The sequence below is a fragment of the Pelobates fuscus genome, chromosome 2, assembly GCF_036172605.1.
Source record: "Pelobates fuscus isolate aPelFus1 chromosome 2, aPelFus1.pri, whole genome shotgun sequence".
Classification (NCBI taxonomy): domain Eukaryota; kingdom Metazoa; phylum Chordata; class Amphibia; order Anura; family Pelobatidae; genus Pelobates; species Pelobates fuscus.
This window is the reverse complement of record NC_086318.1, coordinates 113,947,465-113,968,941: the sequence shown is the minus strand read 5'-3', so window position 1 is coordinate 113,968,941 and position 21,477 is coordinate 113,947,465. Positions and strand designations below refer to the sequence as shown.

At 37.2% G+C, this 21,477-nt stretch overlaps 1 protein-coding gene across 1 annotated transcript in view; it reads right to left on the bottom strand.

The window, feature by feature from the left end:
• The window catches only part of SCHIP1 (schwannomin interacting protein 1), a 431,576-nt gene that overhangs the window by 303,262 nt on the left and 106,837 nt on the right, over positions 1-21,477 (bottom strand). The window contains exons 3-4 of the mRNA XM_063442583.1: positions 15,669-15,749; positions 878-1,028 (exon numbers count right to left, since the gene is read on the bottom strand). Coding sequence (XP_063298653.1) covers positions 878-1,028; positions 15,669-15,749 — 232 coding nt within the window. The remainder of the gene's footprint in view (positions 1-877; positions 1,029-15,668; positions 15,750-21,477) is intronic.

The following is a 21,477-nucleotide window of genomic DNA, read 5'->3' as shown; positions in this document are numbered from 1 at the left end:
ATTTTATTATTATTTTATTATTTATATAGCACCATCAGATTCCGTAGCGCTGTACAATGGTGCTTTGTGTTAAAGCAACTGTTATTAATCTCTCAATTTAATTAATGGGTCCACTCTCAATTTCACTCCCACCTCACCTCCCAATTCTACTACTTTCCCACCCTTTCACTTTAATGATACACTGCCCTTCTTATTGTATTTTAATACCTCACCATCTCTAGATTGTAAGCTCATTTGAACCTCATCAATCTAGTGTTCCTGTCGAAATTGTAATAGTTGTCTCATTTATTGTTGAATTCTCCTTAAAATTGTAAAGCACTATGGAATAGGTTGGTGCTATATAAATGTCAATAATAATAATGACATCTGCAGCCAAAAAAAGGCCAAAAGTTACCCTTAACTCGATATTGCATTTGCCTCTTTCAAGATGATTATGGTAGTGGAGGCATCAGATGTGAATACAAGAACTGTAACAGTTTATTCTATATATAATCAGAAATAAAAACAAAATTCTATCACTTGCTTTAGATTTCTACTTAGCACATTATGAAAAGGAGCCCCCTAGTGGCATATTTTGCCCATTTCATATTACAAGAGACTAAACAGAAATCCCAACAAACATTTATTAGGTTTATTTACATCAATAAACCATAAAAGGACAACACAGGGACAATGTAAGAGCTTTGCATGGATCTTGTTCATTTCTATTGGACTTTTTATTGCAGTAAATAAAGCAGTTACCTCGCCCTAGATCTGTCCTGATATATATAGAAATTCCTTTTACAATGTCATGTCACAAGCAATACCACACTGCAGCAATGGGATCTGGGAAGTCTTACTGAATCACCACTTATAAAAATGTAACCGTCGTACTTACGGGTGTGCTGCCATCAGATACGGTATTCATACTGATTGAGCTGCTCATCTTGTCGGAGTAGAAAGAAGATGGTGACGGACTGCGTTTCTCCATCAGGTTTGTGTGTAAGGAATTCTGGCGCAGAAGGTAATCCCTCCATGCTCTCTGAATGCTAAAATGCACAATATAAAAGACTTTGAGTATGACACATTAAAAAAAAAAAAAATTTAAAGAAAAAAAAAACTTTCAAACCTCTTAAATCCCTTTTGTAACACGGTTATTTTTGTTTTTAAAAAAATAGCATATTATTTACCGTAATTGAAATATGGGATACAGAACGAGCACATAGACAAAGGGCCAAAAACTGCAAATTTGTATTTAGGCAACTGTTCAGGGATACCTAAAGAGATGTCAATTTACACAATTTGATATATTCCTAGGAGATGCAATGTTTTAGTCGTATCTTATTGTTTAAATTTCACACAAGATCTGAAATGTTATTAGAAAAACAGAAATATAATTTTGTCGCATACAGTAGACACAACACAAATGGATACATTGCAAATGGTGAAATAACCTGTTTATAAATATGTATAAGGAATCCAAGTGCATTTCTTGGAAAACAGCTTCCTAAAATTACACAATGTAAAAATGTCTATGAATATAATTCCCACATACAGTAAGTTCAGTTACACCAAGCATCAGTGCTATACAGAGCAATGTCGCTGTAAAGATGTCCTGTTGTGTACGTCATGTGAGAACTCTCCCCACCTCTCCAGGTTACCCTAATGCAGCCATGAACATAGGTATGTGCAAGGGATGCGGATTTTGGGGTCTCCTTACGTTTACATGGTAACTTTCTCTGGGTGCACACCCCAATGTAAGGGGCTGTGCACACTTATGGCTATGGACTTTTTCTAAATAGAAAAGTTGCTTCAGAGTGTGGTTGGAAGGGGGAAGGCCTGCACGCTACACTACTCCTACAGATCAACAGAGTGGAATCCTGATATAGAAATGTTTCCACTTCAGGGTGACAAACGGTTCTAGAGCAAAAGGAAAGGTAAGACATAGTATACATTTGCTTGTTATTGCTTTTAATTGAAAAATTAATATTTGCTCATGTATACACATTGCAAAGGAATGAAGGGGTTGATAAAAAAAAAAACAGGCCGATATATATATATATATATACATATATATATATATATATATATATATATATATATATATATATATATATGTTTTTTTGAGGTGACCCCATGGCACAATGGATGTTTTTATAGCTTTCTTCCAGAAAAAAAAAAGTTTGTAATTTTATTTTACAAATTGCTTAGAATGGCACTGACTGAGCATGTTCGGAGTTGCCATAGTACAGGAGAGAAAAGCTATGTATGACACTACTAGTAGTGTGGCTTTAATTGCCACTATTATAAATATTTTCTACAGCATGCCTTATGTGTTATTTTTGTTTTTGCTCTGACCTCTGCTCCTATGCTGAGGATAAAAAAAAAATAGAAGGTAGAAGAATGTTCTCATACATCTAGGACAATTTCAATCTATATGTTCTCTTTCCCCTTACAGTATTGCAGCCTTGTCATTTGCAAACAAGCCAACAAACCAAAATTATGAAAAGACTAGGAATGGGCAAGTATTCCGTCGCTTGCCCTTCGGTTAGTTCCTGTTCAAAATCAAATCTTATATATGTTTAACTCACTCATTCTATATCAAGATCATATTTTAGATTCCTCCCACCTAGAAAGACAGTCTGGATCTGAAATGCCAGCAAGCCCCCTATGCCGAATAGATATACTACAGACGATAATTTTAGCTTTCATTAAATATGATCAATGAGGTGTAGTTGGTCCCTGAAAAGCATAGTAGTCAATGGAATCATGCCAATATTGCTCTTTGACTTAGGAAGACCCTAGTCACTTCCAAATAAGTGAAGAAACAAATTATGAAAACCATGAAAATGGATAAAAACTCAATAGCATGTCTGGCTTTTTATCTTCAGTGGTATAGGGGATGGCGCACTTCCTTGGTCCCCAAGGTGTGACCGTACCTGAGGTAGACCAAACCCCACTCCGTAGTTTAGGAAATAGACCATGGTCCAGTCACTCAAGGTGTAACCAAAAAATACGTTTTTGGTTACACATTGAGTGCCTGGACCATTGTCCACTTCCTAAACTACAGAGTGGGTTTTTATCTTGTCTTGCTACATTGGCACAGGTGTAGGTTGTTGTCATTAGCTTGGCTAATATAGATTGGTTGCTTCGCCTAAGTGTTGCTTCTAAGTGTGGTTGGAGATATTCTGGAGATAAACTGGAGGTAATCTGAGGTATTCAGGAGGATAAATAAAAATAAGGCAAACCCAACCACTAAAAAAACGCTGGAAACAGCAAACCTACTAAACAGTGTGCCCTCTATAAACACCAATACAATAATATAAAACATAAAACATATAAAATTTAAAAGGTTTCTACAGTTGCGGAAAATGTTCCACTTGTAAATTTCAAAAAAGAACAACACACGATTTTATAGGTACTTATACAAATAAAAAGTATGAGATCAAGAAGTTTATTCAGTGTTCCACCACGTTTGCCATCTACCTTCTACAATGTGGTTGTGGTGCACAATATATAGGAAGAACTACACGAAAATTGCATACTAGATTAGCTGAACATTTTTATAATATCCGCACCAATAAAACTGAACACAGTGTTCCAAAACACTGTAACACATGTCCGGCCTTTTCATGGGAGAATTTTATAGCAATCGGGATAGATAAAGCCGAGAAAAATTGGAGGGGAGGAAATAGATCCATATTATTAAATAAAAAAGAAGCACAATGGATTTATAATTTAGGTACCCTTAAAAAAGGCCTGAATATGGATATAGACCTCACAGGATTAATCTGATTTTTCGGGGTTCTCTCCTTTTTCCTTTGCTGGATTTTTTCCTTTCTCCCCCCCCCTTTTTTATCGGCCTTTTTTTGGTCTCTGTTCACTATAAACCTTTTCTTCTTTATATATTACTTGTATATTTTTATGTATAAGTTGTATATTATTGTCAATATACCATATGTTTATGCTCCTTGTGATTTCTAATTCTTGTCTCTTAAGTCCACAGAAGTCTTTTTGGGAGTAACAATAATCTCATTGGAGTGTTATTAATTATTATTTTTTATACTGTCTTTTTTATATTGTCTTGCTTTATAATAAAATGTATTCATGATATACAGATGGAAAAAGTGTCCCAATATTACTGGATATATATATATACATTTAGATTTCCATTAGATCTAGATTTTTAGATTTTTATTTTTATTTTTAATTTCATTTACATTTATTTATAGTTATATTTATGTGTTGAAGTATGTACCCTTTCATTTTGGGTCACTTTAAATTTACTATGTAGTAGTCTGTTGTCCGAGGGGTTCTTTTTCTCGCTTATGCGTTCCAGTATGAAACGCATAAGCTTTTTCTTGATCGCTAAACCGGAACCGGAAGTGACGCCGGATACACTCAGTGCGTTCCAAGCTGAAACGCACATGAAGACGGAAACACACAGGTGCATCACATTTCGGCAATTCCGGCGGCAGTTTTAAATGGCGACCCCTGGAACGGAACAACCACAATCCCTGAGGAAGTCACCTAGACGAAACGCGTCGGATTACACCACTTGGGGACTTACTTTGATGCTGTTGATACCACCTTAGTGTGGATTTTATGCTGTTTTACTTGGATCCTTTTGTAAGTGCATTTGTACATTAAATTTTTTCGATATAATTTTCTGTCTGCACTATCATTTGGTTTCTTTTATTCCAAGTTCATAGAAAAAGTCTGCTATTCCATACATGCTGAAAATCCTGCCTGACTAAGGATGATGGGCCTGTTTTACATTGAAATCTTGTGAGTTCCATACAATCATCTTGCGTGTCACAATATTTTGGTTCTGTAATGCACTATATGCGATTTATTTATTTTATACAGATATCGCTTACTTCATCATTATAAGGTTGTATATATATTTTTATATCTGCACCTTAGAAGTGTTCATTTTACACTTTGCATCCCTACTTCCTTTTTGTTTTATATTATTGGATAAATAAAAAGTTAAGATTTGTTTGATTTAAATTATTCACCTCATTGGAATGGCAGACTTAGTTCAATGTAATAGTTGCTATGCATTTGTTTCATGTTCCACTTTTTGGAGGTTTGGTTGTTGTCTAATCTGTAGACAGTTCTCTATCTTGCGGCAGGAGATTGTATTTTTGAAGACTGAGATTTGTTAATTATCTGGTTTCTATGTTTCTATGTGATGGTGTCAAGCATACAACAAAATCCTTAATACTTTAAATGGACTTTCTCATAACTCTATTACAGAAATTGAACATTGTTACACTCCTGTTTAGAAATAATACATTTTATAATAAAAAAAGCCTTATTTTTTTAAAGAATGAACTGATGTAGCCCAGGGCTGTCACAAACTGTGCTGAATTTATTTTCTTGTCACCCGCTCAAATACAAGTATCTCAAAGCCCTGCTGTAAAGGATTAGAATATATACACACACACAGTGTTCTAAAATAAATAATTGCATGACCCGGCTTGGCTGAGACTTTTTTTTCAAACAGAAGCTAAAGATCATGGAATTTTAAAATTTTACGTTAACACAACTAAGCTGGAAAATGTTTCCATCTTTGGCTATTCTGTGTAAGGTGTGCAATTTCCTTGTCAACGCTCCATAATTTCCCGTTTAGTAAATGATCCCTACAGAAAACAGGTAGGGTACAAAAATAGCTTCAGAGTGTCTATAATAATGAATGCACTAAATAAGCAATAAGTAATGCAGTATGTAGTAAGAACTTCAATGGATTGTTAAGGATTATGACTTTGAGACCCTCTCACGTGCCCTAATGGGAATACTACCCACTGTGATGCTCATTAGAGGCTGTAATTCTGTAGTTGCTGAAGCAGCGTTCCTTATTAATAAGCTGTTTAGATATAGAGATTGTGCTAATACTAGTCACTGAAGGCATATTTGTGTTATCTTGTACGGGAATCATTTTCATTTCAATCTCTGCTTGTTTTTACACAGAACAAGCACATTAGTTTAAAAAAATTAATTTGGTAGAAATCATGGACAGCAAAGGGGACTCTTACATTAATGTAAACTATAATTAAAGGACCACTCTAGTGCCAGGAAAGCATACTCGTTTTCCTGGCACTAGAGTGCCCGGAGGGTGCCCCCACCCTCAGGGACCCCCTCCCGCCCGGATCTGGAAAGGGGAAAGGGGTTAAATCTTACCTTTTTCCAGCGCTGGGCGGAGAGCTCTCCTCCTGCTCTCCTCCTCCGATCCGCCTCTTCTCCTCCCCGTCGGCTGAATGCGCACGCGCGGCAAGAGCTGCGCGCGCATTCAGCCGGTCACATAGGAAAGCATTCATAATGCTTTCCTATGGACGCTTGCGTGCTCTCACTGTGATTTTCACAGTGAGAATCACGCAAGCGCCTCTAGTGGCTGTCAGTGAGACAGCCACTAGAGGAAAAAGGGGAAGGCTTAACTAATTGATAAACATAGCAGTTTCTCTGAAACTGCTATGTTTATAAAACAATTAGTTAACCCTAGCTGGACCTGGCACCCAGACCACTTCATTAAGCTGAAGTGGTCTGGGTGCCTAGAGTGGTCCTTTAACCCCTTAAGGACCAAACTTCTGAAATAAAAGGGAATCATGACGTGTCTCACACGTCATGTGTCCTTAAGGGGTTAAGGCAAACCTTGTGTTGAAATAACACAGCAGTTGAATTCTAAAATCTCACTTATAACTTCAGCGTAATAATATGGATAAGAACAATAGATGCATGCAAAACCAAACCTACTAAAGATTAGTATTAAGACACTATAATTTCAAGATTTTCCTTTTATTTAACCCCTTAAGGACCAAACTTCTGGAATAAAAGGGAATCCTGACATGTCACACATGTCATGTGTCCTTAACGGGTTAAAAGGACAAGTAAGTAGTTTTAATCCTGCGTGATCATCAACAAGACAACCACTGTTATTCCTAAATGTGTGACTTTCTAGGAATTTTAAGTGAATTCAAATTTTAGGCCAATTAAGCTGAATTGTAGAACTACTCCGACCCAGATATGTTTTGAGCTATTTATTTTGACCTACAATTTGAAATTGTATTTGAATTCATTTTAAATTCCTGACAATTCACACTTAAATGGACACTATAGTCACCAGAACAACTGCAGCTTAATGTAGTTGTTCTGGTGAGTATAATAGCTCCCTTCAGGCATTTTCATGTGCCTTAGATGGCCACTGGAGGGGCTTCCTGGCTCAGGGCTGCACAGTAAGCAGCCCTGCTGTTCAGCATCCCAACACTCTGCATGGAGAATCTGAATTTTCTTCATAGAGATGCATTGATTCAATGCATCTCTATGAGGAGATCCTAATTGGCCTGATTGTTGGCCTGATCGGCCATTTCGATGATCGGCCATTTCGATGATGTCACAAAGGGGGCGGAAAGTGCATTTTGTTGATCCGTTTGTTCATACATGGCAGTATGCCCTAACCCTACCTCTTTAAGATGAATACGCAGTTTTACTGGCAGACACACAGTGACACACCCACTCAGTGACAGGCACACACTCTCAGATACATACATTCACTGACAGACACACACTGGCAGACACACACATTCACTGACAGATGTACATTCACTGACAGACACATTCACTCACTCAGAGACATACAGTAACAGACACAAACATGCACTTACAAACACACACATTCACTCACACACACACACACATTCACTTTCACTCACAGTCAGACACACACACAATCCCTCACAGACACTCACAGTCACTCACAGACACACACTGACACACACATTCACTCACAGACACACAGTGACAGACACACACACATCCACTCACAGACACACTGACAGACACACACTCACAGACACACTGACAGACACACACTGACAGACACAGACACACTGACAGACATACATATATTCACTGACAGACACTCACTCACAGACACCATGATACTGACACACTCACACACATTGTCTCACACACTTACAAATTAAATATATATTTTTTAAATTTTGATTTGAATTGCCTCGCTATTAAGAAAACACTCATTACTTTTAGGTTTTATTTCCATTTAATGGAAATTAATCTTTTAAATTTTTATAATATCACACAATGAGTATTGTGTCTAAGAACAGCTGAACAGTAACATTTAAGAATGTAAGCACGATATTCACAAAGAGAAAATTCCCATAAATAAAGAGGCATCTTGTTTTTATATGAGAATGCATTATACTGTACATGTAAAAAACAACAACCAAACAACACCATTTTTAAAATATGTCTTCAAACAAAACATAAAGGGACCAAGAACTACTCCCTTCTCTAAATTCACCTAATACACTGACATATTGAAAGTTTAATAACTGTCCCTCCTAATGTAGAACAACCTCCTCTTAGACAACCAATGGAAAATTGAAGCATTTAAAATAAACAGAGGGCAAGTTAGTGCTTATTATCCTTGCAGTTAAATGCTTCTACTGCAGTTATATTTTAGAAGGATGGCAAATCATTTGGACGGCTATAGTAAAAGAACGAGGAACAAGAAATCAAGACACTGGCATAGTTCCGTCCCTTTGCCCACGAACATGATAATAAAAATCCCTGATTATCTTATTCAGATTTCTAATTATTAAAAACAAAATTATCTTTAACCATACCTCTAATGTTTAGTATTAGTGGACATCTCCTGGTCCTTTAATTTTCAATGTGTATGGTACTGAGCATCTGTGGTTATCACACTTTTAATGTGTGGATTTAACAGGTATCCACGAGCCATGGTCATTTTAAAGATTGAGGGTACTGGCCATCCCTCGATCCTTGTACTTTTATTGTGTGCTTAAATAAATATCAAGGGACTAAGGGGAGCTTGAGTGAAGATTAGAGTAGACGTACAGGTACAGACAGAAAGGGCAGAGTATTTTTGTCCCCTTATTGAGTTGTTACAGAAAGATAAAGCATTTTTTTTAAATTAATAGTGAATTATGTTGGCTAAATTGCATATTTCCTTTTATTGTTCCTATAGACTGATTTCACGCAAAGGTCAGTCCGTAGCTGGAAAAATTAAATAGCATCCAGCCTTGCATTACCTCTTTATTGAGGGTTTTACTGCGGAATAATAATCTTATACAGTACGGGTAAATGGTTTCATCTCAGACATTCGAAAGTAATAACGGATTTGCATTTCACTCTGACATGACTGTGATAACTTAATCTTAATTCACAATTTATGTAATTTACTTTGACTGTCTGCGTATATCAGTATGTAAATGAGTTCTCACAGCTCTGATTGTATAAACAACCCAGAGAATAACCGTAAGGAGTTTTGAAAGCTCTACTTTGAATAAAATTCAGTTATCATTTTAAACAAATGTCCAATTGCACACAGTGCCGTTCCTAACTTTGTAGCATAGCTTTGTATTCCGAATTTCATATGCAGTAAATCTGATCACTTTGCAGCAGAGGGCAGCCTTGACTAGTTGAAACAGTAGACTGAAAACAATGAAGATTTAACTCATCTCCGTAGAGTTACTTTTCATAGATGTATGCATGTAAGGAATACAATTTTTATTATTCAATAAAAAATAAAAAATAACATTAACAGATTCTGGCCAACAGCAGCAGTGTAAGAGGCATCTCACAATTTTACCATGAAGGATTGAGCACACAAAATAACACAGTATGCTTTGTATGGTGGCATCATGAATGCAGATAGTACATGCACCCCTACTCCCTAATTGTAAAATCGTTTGTCAACCCTGGTGGTCAGGTAGAGCAAGCGTTCTTTGATTGTAGAGGGATGAGGTCTGGGAGATTAATCATGTTTCTCTGGATACATACCTACTTTAAGATTCATGTGAAATACATAACCTCTTCTGGCTAAATATGAAATATATAACTTCTTCAAGGCTACTCTGTAACATTCGTATGCTATACTGCTGTTATCAAGTCAATAATCTAATTGCACCTTTAGGATCTTCTTCTTAATAAGTTGATTGATTTCGCTCCTACAGCATATGAATTCTCAAAATCAGCTATTTTAAAATGGCACTGCTCTCATTTTTTTTTATTCTATTGTAAGAATGAAAAAAATGTTATTTGCAAAAATATCCAAACCCTGTTTTGTGTAAGAACCCATATAAAAGGGATTTCCCTAAGGATGACACTATCACCCTTCGAATGGCATTGGTATGCAATCTATAAAGTTGCTCATATGTACAATATTAGATTGCAAACTTGTCTGAGAAGGATCCTCATCTACCTAATGTTCCTATAAAATGTTGTAATTGTCTCATTTATTGTTAAATTTCCTCCTTTATAATATTGTAAAGCACTACGGAATACGTTGGCGTTATATATAATAATAGGGAAAAACATCACACTATTTGTCAGTCTGTGGATTTGACAATGGAGACCAAAGAACAGTCTACAGATGTAAGAAATAAAGTCAAATACATTGAGAATTGGTACACAAAAATATTCATATCAATAAAGGGAAAATAATGCTACATCAGGCCACTTATGCACTTCCAAGAAAAGGCAGCCTCAAAAACTGAATGTTCAAACAAAAAGACAGCATATGATGAGAGAAAAGGAGAGCTGGGCCGGCACGTCCATATGGCGGCACAGGCGGCCACCTTTGGGCGCACCAGCTCTGGGGGCGCAACATTTAAGTGACCAGCAGGAAGGAAGCGCACAGCGCTCCCTCCTGCCAGTCACTTTTTGTAGCATGGCCGTTCGGTGCAAACCACAGTACAGGAACTTCAGTTTCCTATATCCGGCTGGACTGACAGGAAGTGCTCATTGAGAGAGAACTACCTGTCAGACTGGGTACAGGAAACAGAAGCTCCTGTACCATGGTCAGCTCCACTCTGCCATACTACAAAGATAAGGAGACACATGAGGGAAGGGAGGGGAGAGGAACACTTAGTGGGCACTAAGGGACCGGGAGGGGCTAGGAGAGAAACACTAAGGAACAGAGAAGGGAGGGGAGGGGAGAGCAGAGGAGAAAAACACTAAGGGAAAGGGAAGGGTGTGGGGAGGAACGCTAAGGGACAGAAGAGGGGGAACCACGAGGGGGGAGAGGTGTGGAGATCACTAAGGGACAGGGAGAGAAGGGGAGACCACTAAGGGGAAGGGAGCAGAGACCACTAAGGGACAAGGGGGGAGAGGGGAGACCACTATGGGAAAGTAGGGAGAGAGGAACACCAAGGGACAGGAAAGGGACAGGGAGAGGATCACTAAGGGACAGGGAGAGGAGCCCACTAATGAACAGGGGGTCCACTAAGGGACTTGGGGAAAGGAGACTACTAAGGAACGGTTAGGGGAGAGGAGACCACTAAGGGACAGGGAGGGGAGACCACTAAGGGACAAGGGCAGAATGGAAGAGATCACACAGAAATAGGGGATCGGTTGAAAGAGACACACAAAGGGGCTGGTGGGTGGAAAAAAGGCTCACAGAGGGGCCTGAGTGTGGAGAAAGACATACTGATGGGCTAGGGATGAAATAGACACAGAGAAGGGCCTAGTGGGAGAAGACACAGAGGAACTGGGGGGCACACAGATGGGATGGATATGAAAGAGACACACAGAGGGGCTGGAGAAGGGGTAAAAGAGACACACAGAGGGCCGGGGGGACAACAGGTGGGCTGGGGGTGAAAGAGACACACACATAGAAACTGGGAAAGGTAAAAGACACAACAGGCTGGGAGAGAAGGAGACACACAAAGGGGCTGGGGGGAGTAAGATACACTCAATGTGGGAGGATGTAAGAGTCATATAAAGAGGGGGATAAGAGACACAAGGGGTGTTGTAAGAGATAAACAAGGGAAAAAATAGGGAATAGGATACACTAAAGGGGGTAAGACATTTAAAAGAGAGGATAAGAAACAGAAAAGGCGGTTTAAGAGGCACACTGGTGAAGATGCTTTTTTTGAGGGGGGGGCAGCAAAATGCATCTTCGCCGGTGTACCCAAAAATCCTTGCACCGGCCCTGATGGAGAAACCAACTAAAAGTTTGGAGGAGCTGCGGAGATAAGCTGCCCTGTGTTCACCCGACATTAGACAATCACAAGTAGAGTTCTGCATAGCACAATGACCTGTATTAGATAGTAGTAAGAAAGAATCAATTTTTCAAGAATTATCATTTCGAAACATGCCTGGTGTTTGCCAATATGTAAATGGAATCCCACCTGAGGCAATTGAAGGAGATTGATGAAATGTAGGAATTTTGCCCATTTTGAAAGCTTAGTTGGAGACAGGCCCAGATGGTCCTTTCCAAAATGGAATGGGTATTTAAACAGAAAATTTGAAAGACTGAAAACAAATCACATTTATTGGCACTGAAATGTTTTTTAATGGAATATTTAATTGGGTTTCCTTTATAATCTTTTAATAAACTATTATTTGTGAACTTTTACATCACAGAAGTAAATATCTTATGGAGACATATTACAATGTATGTGTGAAGTGTCTGTGAATAAAATGCACATATTTTGAGCATTTGAAGAAAAAACCTAATCGTATATACAGAGAGTTGAGCATAGTTAATTTATTTTACACAATACACAGAATAGGATATTGTGTTGCGCTTCGTTCTTGTAGAATCACTGCTGTTACAAAAAATATTATTTTTGTAGTTCACCCTTTTTTCTCTTATATAATTTTTTTCAGTTTATTCATTGGTATGTAATCCATTTTTTTTCTTTTTTTTTTCTTATATATATATATATATATATATATATATATATATATATATATATATCAAGTTGTGTAGCGTGTTAGACTTTGGATTAGGGGTCTTTAAGGTATGGTTGGATATAATTTATATGGCTATTTTCTAGATTTCTAGATTTTTTGTGTGTATCACTTTGTGTTCTATTGCATCTATTTTGTATGTATTTATTTATGTCTTTTAGTATGTATGCAATAAAGATTTATTTTTTATAGAGTGTGTTCCTCCTTGTTTCTATATGGACAAATGTATAACAAAGCTTCACAGCAATAAATGTGTCTTCAAACTACAATAAATGTGTTTAGAAATCAGTCTGTGTAAACAAGATACATTGTTCTTGTTCTAAATTACATTTTAGTTGTAAAAATTGTTATTAGTAAGGCACTAGAAATTTTTTAAAACAGACACATTCCGGATCACACCTCCAGTCACACACATACCGCTATAAGTGCTCTGGAGAATTTGAGTGTATTAATCCTTTCTTGTTTACATTTACATATTATAAGTATAATACACTACAATTTTTATTTAAGATTTAAAGACTTAACGGGTTACTCCAAGCATCATAAGCCTTACAGCCCATTGTAGTGGTTAAGATGCCAAGCAATTTGTCCTCGTACCTGGGACCTGGTTGATCTTGAGTCTCCTAGCTCCTCTGGTGATGTACAAAGCTGCAGAAACTGGAAGCCAATACAGTCGCCATTCACTGGCTGAGTGCGTCAACTGACTGCGTTCAGCTAATGAATTGCACACTGCGCAAAAACATTGATTGCACTGAATTAATATTAGCTAGCCCAGAAATGTTATTCCCGGCTGGCTAATAACACCCCCATGATGCTGCCAGAGATTAAGTAACACCTCCAGGAGGCAAGGTGTTAAACTCTGTACTTGCAGTGAATCAAATGGAAAAAAAACTAAAAATCCATGTGACTTATAAACAAGCACTATGGGTTGGCATTTTAGAATAACATGCTCCCATAGGCCTATTACATAAACAACCATTAATTATGTGAGGCTTCGTATTAAATTATTTACTAGTGATATTGAAAAGGGGCAAGGCAACGTTCATTTGCTATGGCTAATGATTATTCCAAGATTTTGCACAGCACACTATGTAATCAGCTTTTTTTGATGATAAGTAAGTCTGTGGTCTCCCTTTAACTGCTATCAGTTCTAGGCAAGTCACAGATTAATTCTGACATCTAGGAAATTCTCTTAATTGTGATTTTTATCAATGTGTCAATTTGTGTGACAGAGTTCTAAGTACACAGCATAATAAATTATTATATCATTATCACAATTCTCCAACTTGCTTTGTGCTTACAGAAGAGCATGACCACAGATCATAATACATCTATTAGATCGTAAGCTCCTCAGAGCCCAGTTTAACGTGAATTGGTATTATTTTATCTGTGCATTCAATGTATCTCTCCTTGATATATAAATTTGGAAAATAAGAGCAATTCATGCATAAATGTTCTTTAACATTAGTTACTCACAGGATTATTTACTAACGTGAGAATTAAAGGTGAATTTAAAGTGAATTTCATATTTAAGTCCAGGGTAGAAATGAATGCATAGCTGACTTAGTGAATGTTTCCATTTCGGCAGGTTTTTACCTTAAATTTGAAATGAGCTTTGAAACCATAAAACCTTAAATTCTTATTTTAGTAAACATCCCTGTTAGTTGTAGATGGGTCAGAAATGTAATGAAATAGCATTGGTAAGAATTGGTAGCATAGAATGCATCAGAAACTCTTTCACCCACAAAATGAAACAGATGGTATGTTTTAAACTGTGTTAATTTAAGCTGAGAATGTGATTTCCCTATTAAGTTAGATCAGGACATTTTCCATAACCTCTAGTCTTCAATGTGTATTCTAAGGGTAGTGCAGTGCAACATATGACCATTAGGTGGCACTGAAGACCATTTCGATCTTTAGCTTTTCCTTTTTTTTTATCATATTTATTATTACATGGAAAAAAAAATAGCAATAAAAGTGCAGTGGTGATTCAAATTATTATAAAAGGTGGATCACATATGCTACTCTGTTGGTGAGTCTGTTAGTGTTCCACAATGGATTAGTATTAAAGTGGAGTTGCAGACAGCTAGCAGTAAATTAAAATAGAATAAAGGATTAACAGAAACAAAATAGTTGTGATTGGGCACAACGGTCACTAAACTGGAAAAAGAAAGAAAACACCAAATTAGGGTAGGGAGATGAGGACAGATGCAATTAAGGAAGGGGAGAAGGAAAGGACAGACACATAACTGGTGCTTGAGAGATTGGATCAGAATTTCCAAGTCTACTGTGTTTCCCTGGACTATTAGTCACTTACTTAGTCAGTTAACAGGCAGGACATGAAAAGTGTTGCCCTGCAATGTGTAGAATTTATAGACGTCCCTTTATAGATTAATATTTATATTAAAGGAAATGATTATCCTTATCAATTGGCTTTCTCACAGAGAATAACCCTGTCTGAATGAATTTGGGATTTTCATGGTTTCCGGGTCAGTATCAGATACTCAGAATAGATGTCGGAGGCTTATTTTAATGAATTATAATATAATGCATAACAAAAAAAGAAGAATTGCAAACCAAAATGGGAAAACTTAAATTTCAACTGTTTTGACCTAACATTTGTAGTGCCCTTGTCAATTCTCCAAAATAGCCAGCTTATAAATAAACAGCATTTTACCGTAATGCAATAAGCAAGCAATGAAATTAATGTGGCACATTGTGTTGCCGTTTCAGATACAATCACGCCGTGGTATTGTACAGATCCCAGACACCATGTATGTTGAGTATTCTCTGCGCAGATGTCAGGTTCACGTTACATAACTAGCTGCCAAGAAAGGCAAGAAAGTGTGATTTTCCACTCCAGACTTGCAAGATACATTGCAGTCTGGTTTCCTTTTACAGATAAAGAACATATTGAGTTTCATGTGCAATAAAGCATCACTTACATTTTTACTTTGGTATCCAGTGACTGCAAGCAGGTATGATGTTTTTCAGGGTTATTATCAACATCCGCGCTATGCTGGTGGCTGTGGAAAAAAAAAAACATAACAGAGTTCACGCCACAATCTTTATAAAATCATTATTTTTATTATTATCAGTTTCATGTTTTCACCGTTTAAAGCAAGAATCTCAAACTCTGGCATCCAGAGTCTCTCTCCAACGCCCATGATTCTCTTGCCATCTTCTTCATTCAACATTCCAAGAATTGGAGTTGTAGGCTATTAGCATCCGGAGGTCCATAGTGAGAGATTATTGGTTTAAAGACACATTTGAATGCTACACAATGAAAAATATACATTTGCACCTCAAACACTGAAAAGGTTTATAATAATACTTGAAAAAAAGTGACACAAGTTAGACAAGTCCCCTTTATTTGGGTGCATGTCCTACTTGGGAGCTTCATAGTTTTCATTAGAGCTCTAATACTGTTTCCTGTTTATTTTTCTTCTCATCCACCTTGAGCTCTCACTTGGATTATCTGTAATAATGTTATTGATTTTTTGTTTCTGCCCTTTTCCTGATTTTGTTACCATTGAATTATATTGGATGTGGATAAACCACATCAAAAGCCATGTATTTAGATAAATTGAGTTATTATTATTAACTTATATATATATTAAATATCTACCCTATTAATCCTGCCTGTGTTTCAGCTGTCCCTTGCTGTTCCTGTGTTTGAAAGGATTTTTGTCTGAATCGATTGTTTGCCTTGTTTTATCTACTGTACAACCCTGCAAAATATGTCGGAGCTATATAAATAAATGTCATTCCCAGGAAGTTATTACTTCATGGTTCTTTAAACACTGTTTGTTTGTTTGTTTATTTCTTTTTTTCATTTATCTCTCTCCTCACTATGTATAAGCCTGAATAGTCTAGAGAGGCAAGGCTTGGTGTCTTCTGGTTTGGAGTCCTGTTCCTCTTTCTCTCAAATGTCACTGTGCATGTGTAACAGCACAATAAAGATGTGGGATTTTGTATGCACAAGGTGTCCATGGTGATTTTGCTACATTTATATCAGAATCTGGTAATTGTTATCAAAAAATTACAGTCCCTTAAAAAAAAAAACACACATAGGATATCTGTTTAAAAAATATTTGTTTTGCTACATTTGTGCCAAACCAGAGAGGAGTGCACAAATATGTTGGGAACTACATCTTACGCCAAACGAGGTATATATCCTGGCTCCTTTTTAGAGCTGTTCTAGTGGATTACGTGATGTATCCTGTGTGCGTTATATAGTTGAAAGTCAAAGCTATTTAAAAGATACTGGCTAGGGATCTTTTGAAAGATATTGAAAAGCCATTATGTTGCATGCTGGGATATTTTTTCTGTCCCCAAGGACTGTAATACGACATCAGAAGTGTGACAATTATCCCAAGCTACAGCTTTGAACGGTCTGCTATAAGTGATTGTTGCTGCCTCTTCCTCAATACTATATACACAGCACTACTCATTTTTTTACCCTAATGACGGCTCTCTGTAGAAGAATGTATATAACATCTCACATTTATTTTCCAGTAAGTGCAGATCATTGTTTGTATTAATGAAAGTTTATTCTGCGAGCCAGGCATTCAAAGGAGAGTGAAAAAAGATAATTCTCAAATGTTTTCTGCCAAATCTATTATAATCACACACATTTTGTAGTTGTACCATGTTGAATCTAAACAAGTCCTTTTCTTTATACATCAAGTATCGATAAGTATTTTCCACTGTTTTGGCTTTAATAAGAAACATTGTATGGTGGAAACAACCCTCAACGCTAACAGAAGAAACTCATGTATACCCTCAGGTGGTAGGTTGAGACTTGTTGATGTTTCAGGACCTGGTTGGATAGACATGTTTGACACTATGGTAAATTCAGCAACTGCAATGTATCAGGAAAGTGTAGAGGACAAAGTTGGGTTTCTCTGTCTATTGAAACTTTGCCTTTTTTCTGTCAATATTTGGAATCCAGACCAGATTCCTATTTGGTTGAGCAACCCCACCATCCACTATAGGTGACCACAGGAAACCATACATCGAGGAGCATCTCTGGAAGCATCTTAAGCAGTAAGTATTGCAGTAGGTCTCACCAATATTGGGGTACTGTAGCGCAGTGGTGGGGTTACACAATATGGTCATATGGTAGAAATCAATATGTGATAGGTGATTTTAAGTAGCCTTGTAACAGTGAAAACTGTATTTTCCCCTATATTCCTTGATCTCTATTTAGAATCTGTGTCTAGCCACAGATTATCAGATATTTACAAACAAATGACTTTGAAGGAAGCACATCTGCCTTAATGGATGGCATATATATGGAAGCCAAAAGGCACAAAGTCAAAGAACATATTTAAGCCCCATATGAGAAACACAGTAAAATGCCTGAAATTATATGAAAAAGCATTATGTTTGTCTTTTATTTATTTATGAGCATATATTGTTTCCTTAGGACAATCTATATATATGATTATATTTCATTGTGTACGTTTTTGTCAGTTGGTTTGAAAGCAATATTTTTCACAAATCGAGAAATGTAGGTTGTATACAGTTTCTGAACAACAATAACACAACCATCACAGTCCTACATAATTATTTTTAATAAAATTGAGGCAGGAATTTCTTACGGATTGAATTTTTAAGAAGTCATAAGAAGGACAATACTTTTAATACTGGTCTCAGGAGAGAAAACTGTGTTTGTTAAGGCCTAAGATGGATTTTGTCTACTAGAAAATGTCTCAAGAGGGGTAGCTAATGGAGGTCTCAGCAAAAGTAACATTCTCATTGCAGCTCTCAGCATGAAAATCTCTGTTATTGCTCTACGGAAGGGTACTTAATTCTCTAAGTGGTTTCTTTATAGAGTAGTGGCTCATATAGAATTAAGACCAGGGACTTTCATGTATTCCTTTTTTCTTTTTCTATTAAATTATAATGATACAGAAAGAGAAAAAAAAGGACAAGAATGAAATATATGAAAAACTGTTGCATAATCTTAATAAAGACTTACTGACTTAATAAAGTCATACAACAAGTTCACACATATTCGCACACATATATATGGTTTGGGTAATTGACAGTTATATAGATTTATTTACTCATTTTATCCAACCAAAATCTTTGTGTATCATAAATGTCCAGATTTATTTTATTGTTTATATAATAACCTCTTCCATTAACGCTTGTAAATCAGCTTGTTTTAAGAAATCTTCCCATTTCGGAGCGCCTTCCAACTTCTACTTTCTAACTATTAAAAGTTTAGCTGCTGTATATGAATGGCCATATATGAATGCGTGCCATATATCATTGGCATACTTTAAAGGACCACTCTAGGCACCCAGACCACTTCAGCTTAATGAAGTGGTCTGGGTGCCAGGTCCTTCTAGGGTTAACCCATTTTTTCATAAACATAGCAGTTTCAGAGAAACTGCTATGTTTGTGAATGGGTTAAGCCTTCCCCTATTTCCTCTAGTGGCTGTCTCATTGACAGCCGCTAGAGGCGCTTGCGTGACTCTCACTGTGAAAATCACAGTGAGAACACGCAAGCGTCCATAGGAAAGCATTATGAATGCTTTCCTATGTGACCGGCTGAATGCGCGCGCAGCTTGTGCCGCGCGTGCGCATTCATCCGACGGGGAGGAGAAGAGGAGGATCGGAGGAGGAGAGCTCTCCGCCCACCGCTGGAAAAAGGTAAGTTTTAAACACTTTCCCCTTTCCAGAGCCTGGCGGGAGTGGGTCCCTGAGGGTGGGGGCACCCTCAGGGCACTCTAGTGCCAGGAAAACAAGTATGTTTTCCTGGCACTAGAGTGGTCCTTTAAGTCCAGAGAGATCAAGGTGGAACCGTACAGATACAAGCATTAAATAGTTGTATCCATTATTTATTTTAGAATGTTAGAGATTCTATCCCAGAAGATACTTATCCCTCTGCATTCTCACCATATATGCTTGTATGATCCATCGTGCTCTCAGTGTAACTTATCACCTAGGTTTTGAGTAATTAACCTTTCAATAGTAGATTAGTGTTTAGTGACAACATTATCCTCTTGAGTCCTGATGGGTTCCTGAGTCACTTAATATAGTTACCTGTCTACAGTTAGCATTTTTCACAAGTACATCTGATGGAAGTATTGCGAAAGTGCACTCACGTCACATGCTTGTTCAAGAGAGAGAGTGTAATCGAACAGACTTTGCATGATTAGAAACTTCCTCTTCTTTAATAAGCCCTGTCTAATAATCAGTGTGGAGTAACAATGATGGTCTTTTCATGAGTAGCATGAGACAGCAGTTCAGTGGGCACTAACCTGCTAAATGCACTAACCTGGTACCTTACTCTTGTTTGATTGAAATAAGATTTTTCAGGTTGTGCCATCTGGAATCTGCTGAAGCCACTCTCCCAACTTGGGGGTTACCGTTCTGAGTGTTCCTATCACAACTGGGACTACTAATGTCTTTACTTTTCACATCCCTTATAGCTCTTGGTATGTGTCCACCATCTCATGTTCTTTTTTCTTGATGTTATGGTCACTGGATTGTGCCACATCCACCACTGCAGTCTTCCGTTCCTTGTCTACCACCACAAAGTCGGGTTACACTATCCTTTATCCACCTGCTGCTGACGGAACCCATGGAGTGGTTTGTCTACATCCTCTATTGCTGTTGTCTCTGGCTCTTTGGGAGCCATCTTGGTGATGAATTTGTGAATGCTTTGTGTTGCATCCTGAACCTACTTCTAGCTGGTGTATAGTGTCTTGGTGTTTGATTTTTGGTAGAATCCGCAATAGTTTCTGGGTCTTTATGTACATGGTGTCCAGCTCTTATCTTGGCCAGATAATTGTTCCAGCTGGATATATGATGGCTGGTAGGGCCAATGTGCTGATGGCATGGATCTTGTTCTTGTCACTGACCTGGTTCTTCAGGACCTGTCTGACTCTTTGGAAGTACTTAGATGTTGCTGTCCTCATTGTCTCTTTCTCTTGGCTGCCAATGTCAGACATATCCTTACACCATGTGTTTGTAGTATCCCCAGGTACTTGTAGGTGTTCTCTACATCTCCTATTTGGAGATCTCCTATTTGGAGATGTAGAGAACAACTACATCTTCCCATTTTACAATGACAGATAATTAAATAAACAGTGAGTGGGTAGAGAACATCAAGAATTCCATGATTTTTTTCAGTAAAGTATTTAAGTCTTAAATAATGAAATATTTCCTAAAGGTACATCTTATGATTCTGCTTCAGCATATCAAAGATATCACTATTTTATCTTTCAGTAATTAATATACCGAAAAAACATTATCTCTTCATACATCTAATGACATTTACAGATCGCAGTTACCTAGTTCCCATAATTTCTTCTTGATCTTGATCTATCTTCTACTCAGATGCCCTTTTATTGAGTTTTCCAGACTCTGGAACCTCCCACTGTTCAAAAAAACTAAATTCAGTTCCTTATCTTTACAATTGTCTGGTTCCAGAGTTAGCCAGGTTTGTTCAAATCTGTGTAGAGAGTATATCATGTCTAACTCTTGGTCGATTACTAGCCTAAATAAATGAAAATCCTCAGAAATTCTTCCAAGATATAATTATTAACTAAAAAATGTCTTGATCTAAAAGCAATCTTGGGAGTATATAGTAATTAATTACACCAATTCTATCTATCCAAGATAAATATAAATGTTTCCAGGAGTTGAGTTTGCTAGCTAGTTCTTTCTGTAAGGGCAGGTAATTATTTTTAATTATATCAGATGACGAAGTTATTATTTTTAATTATATCATTT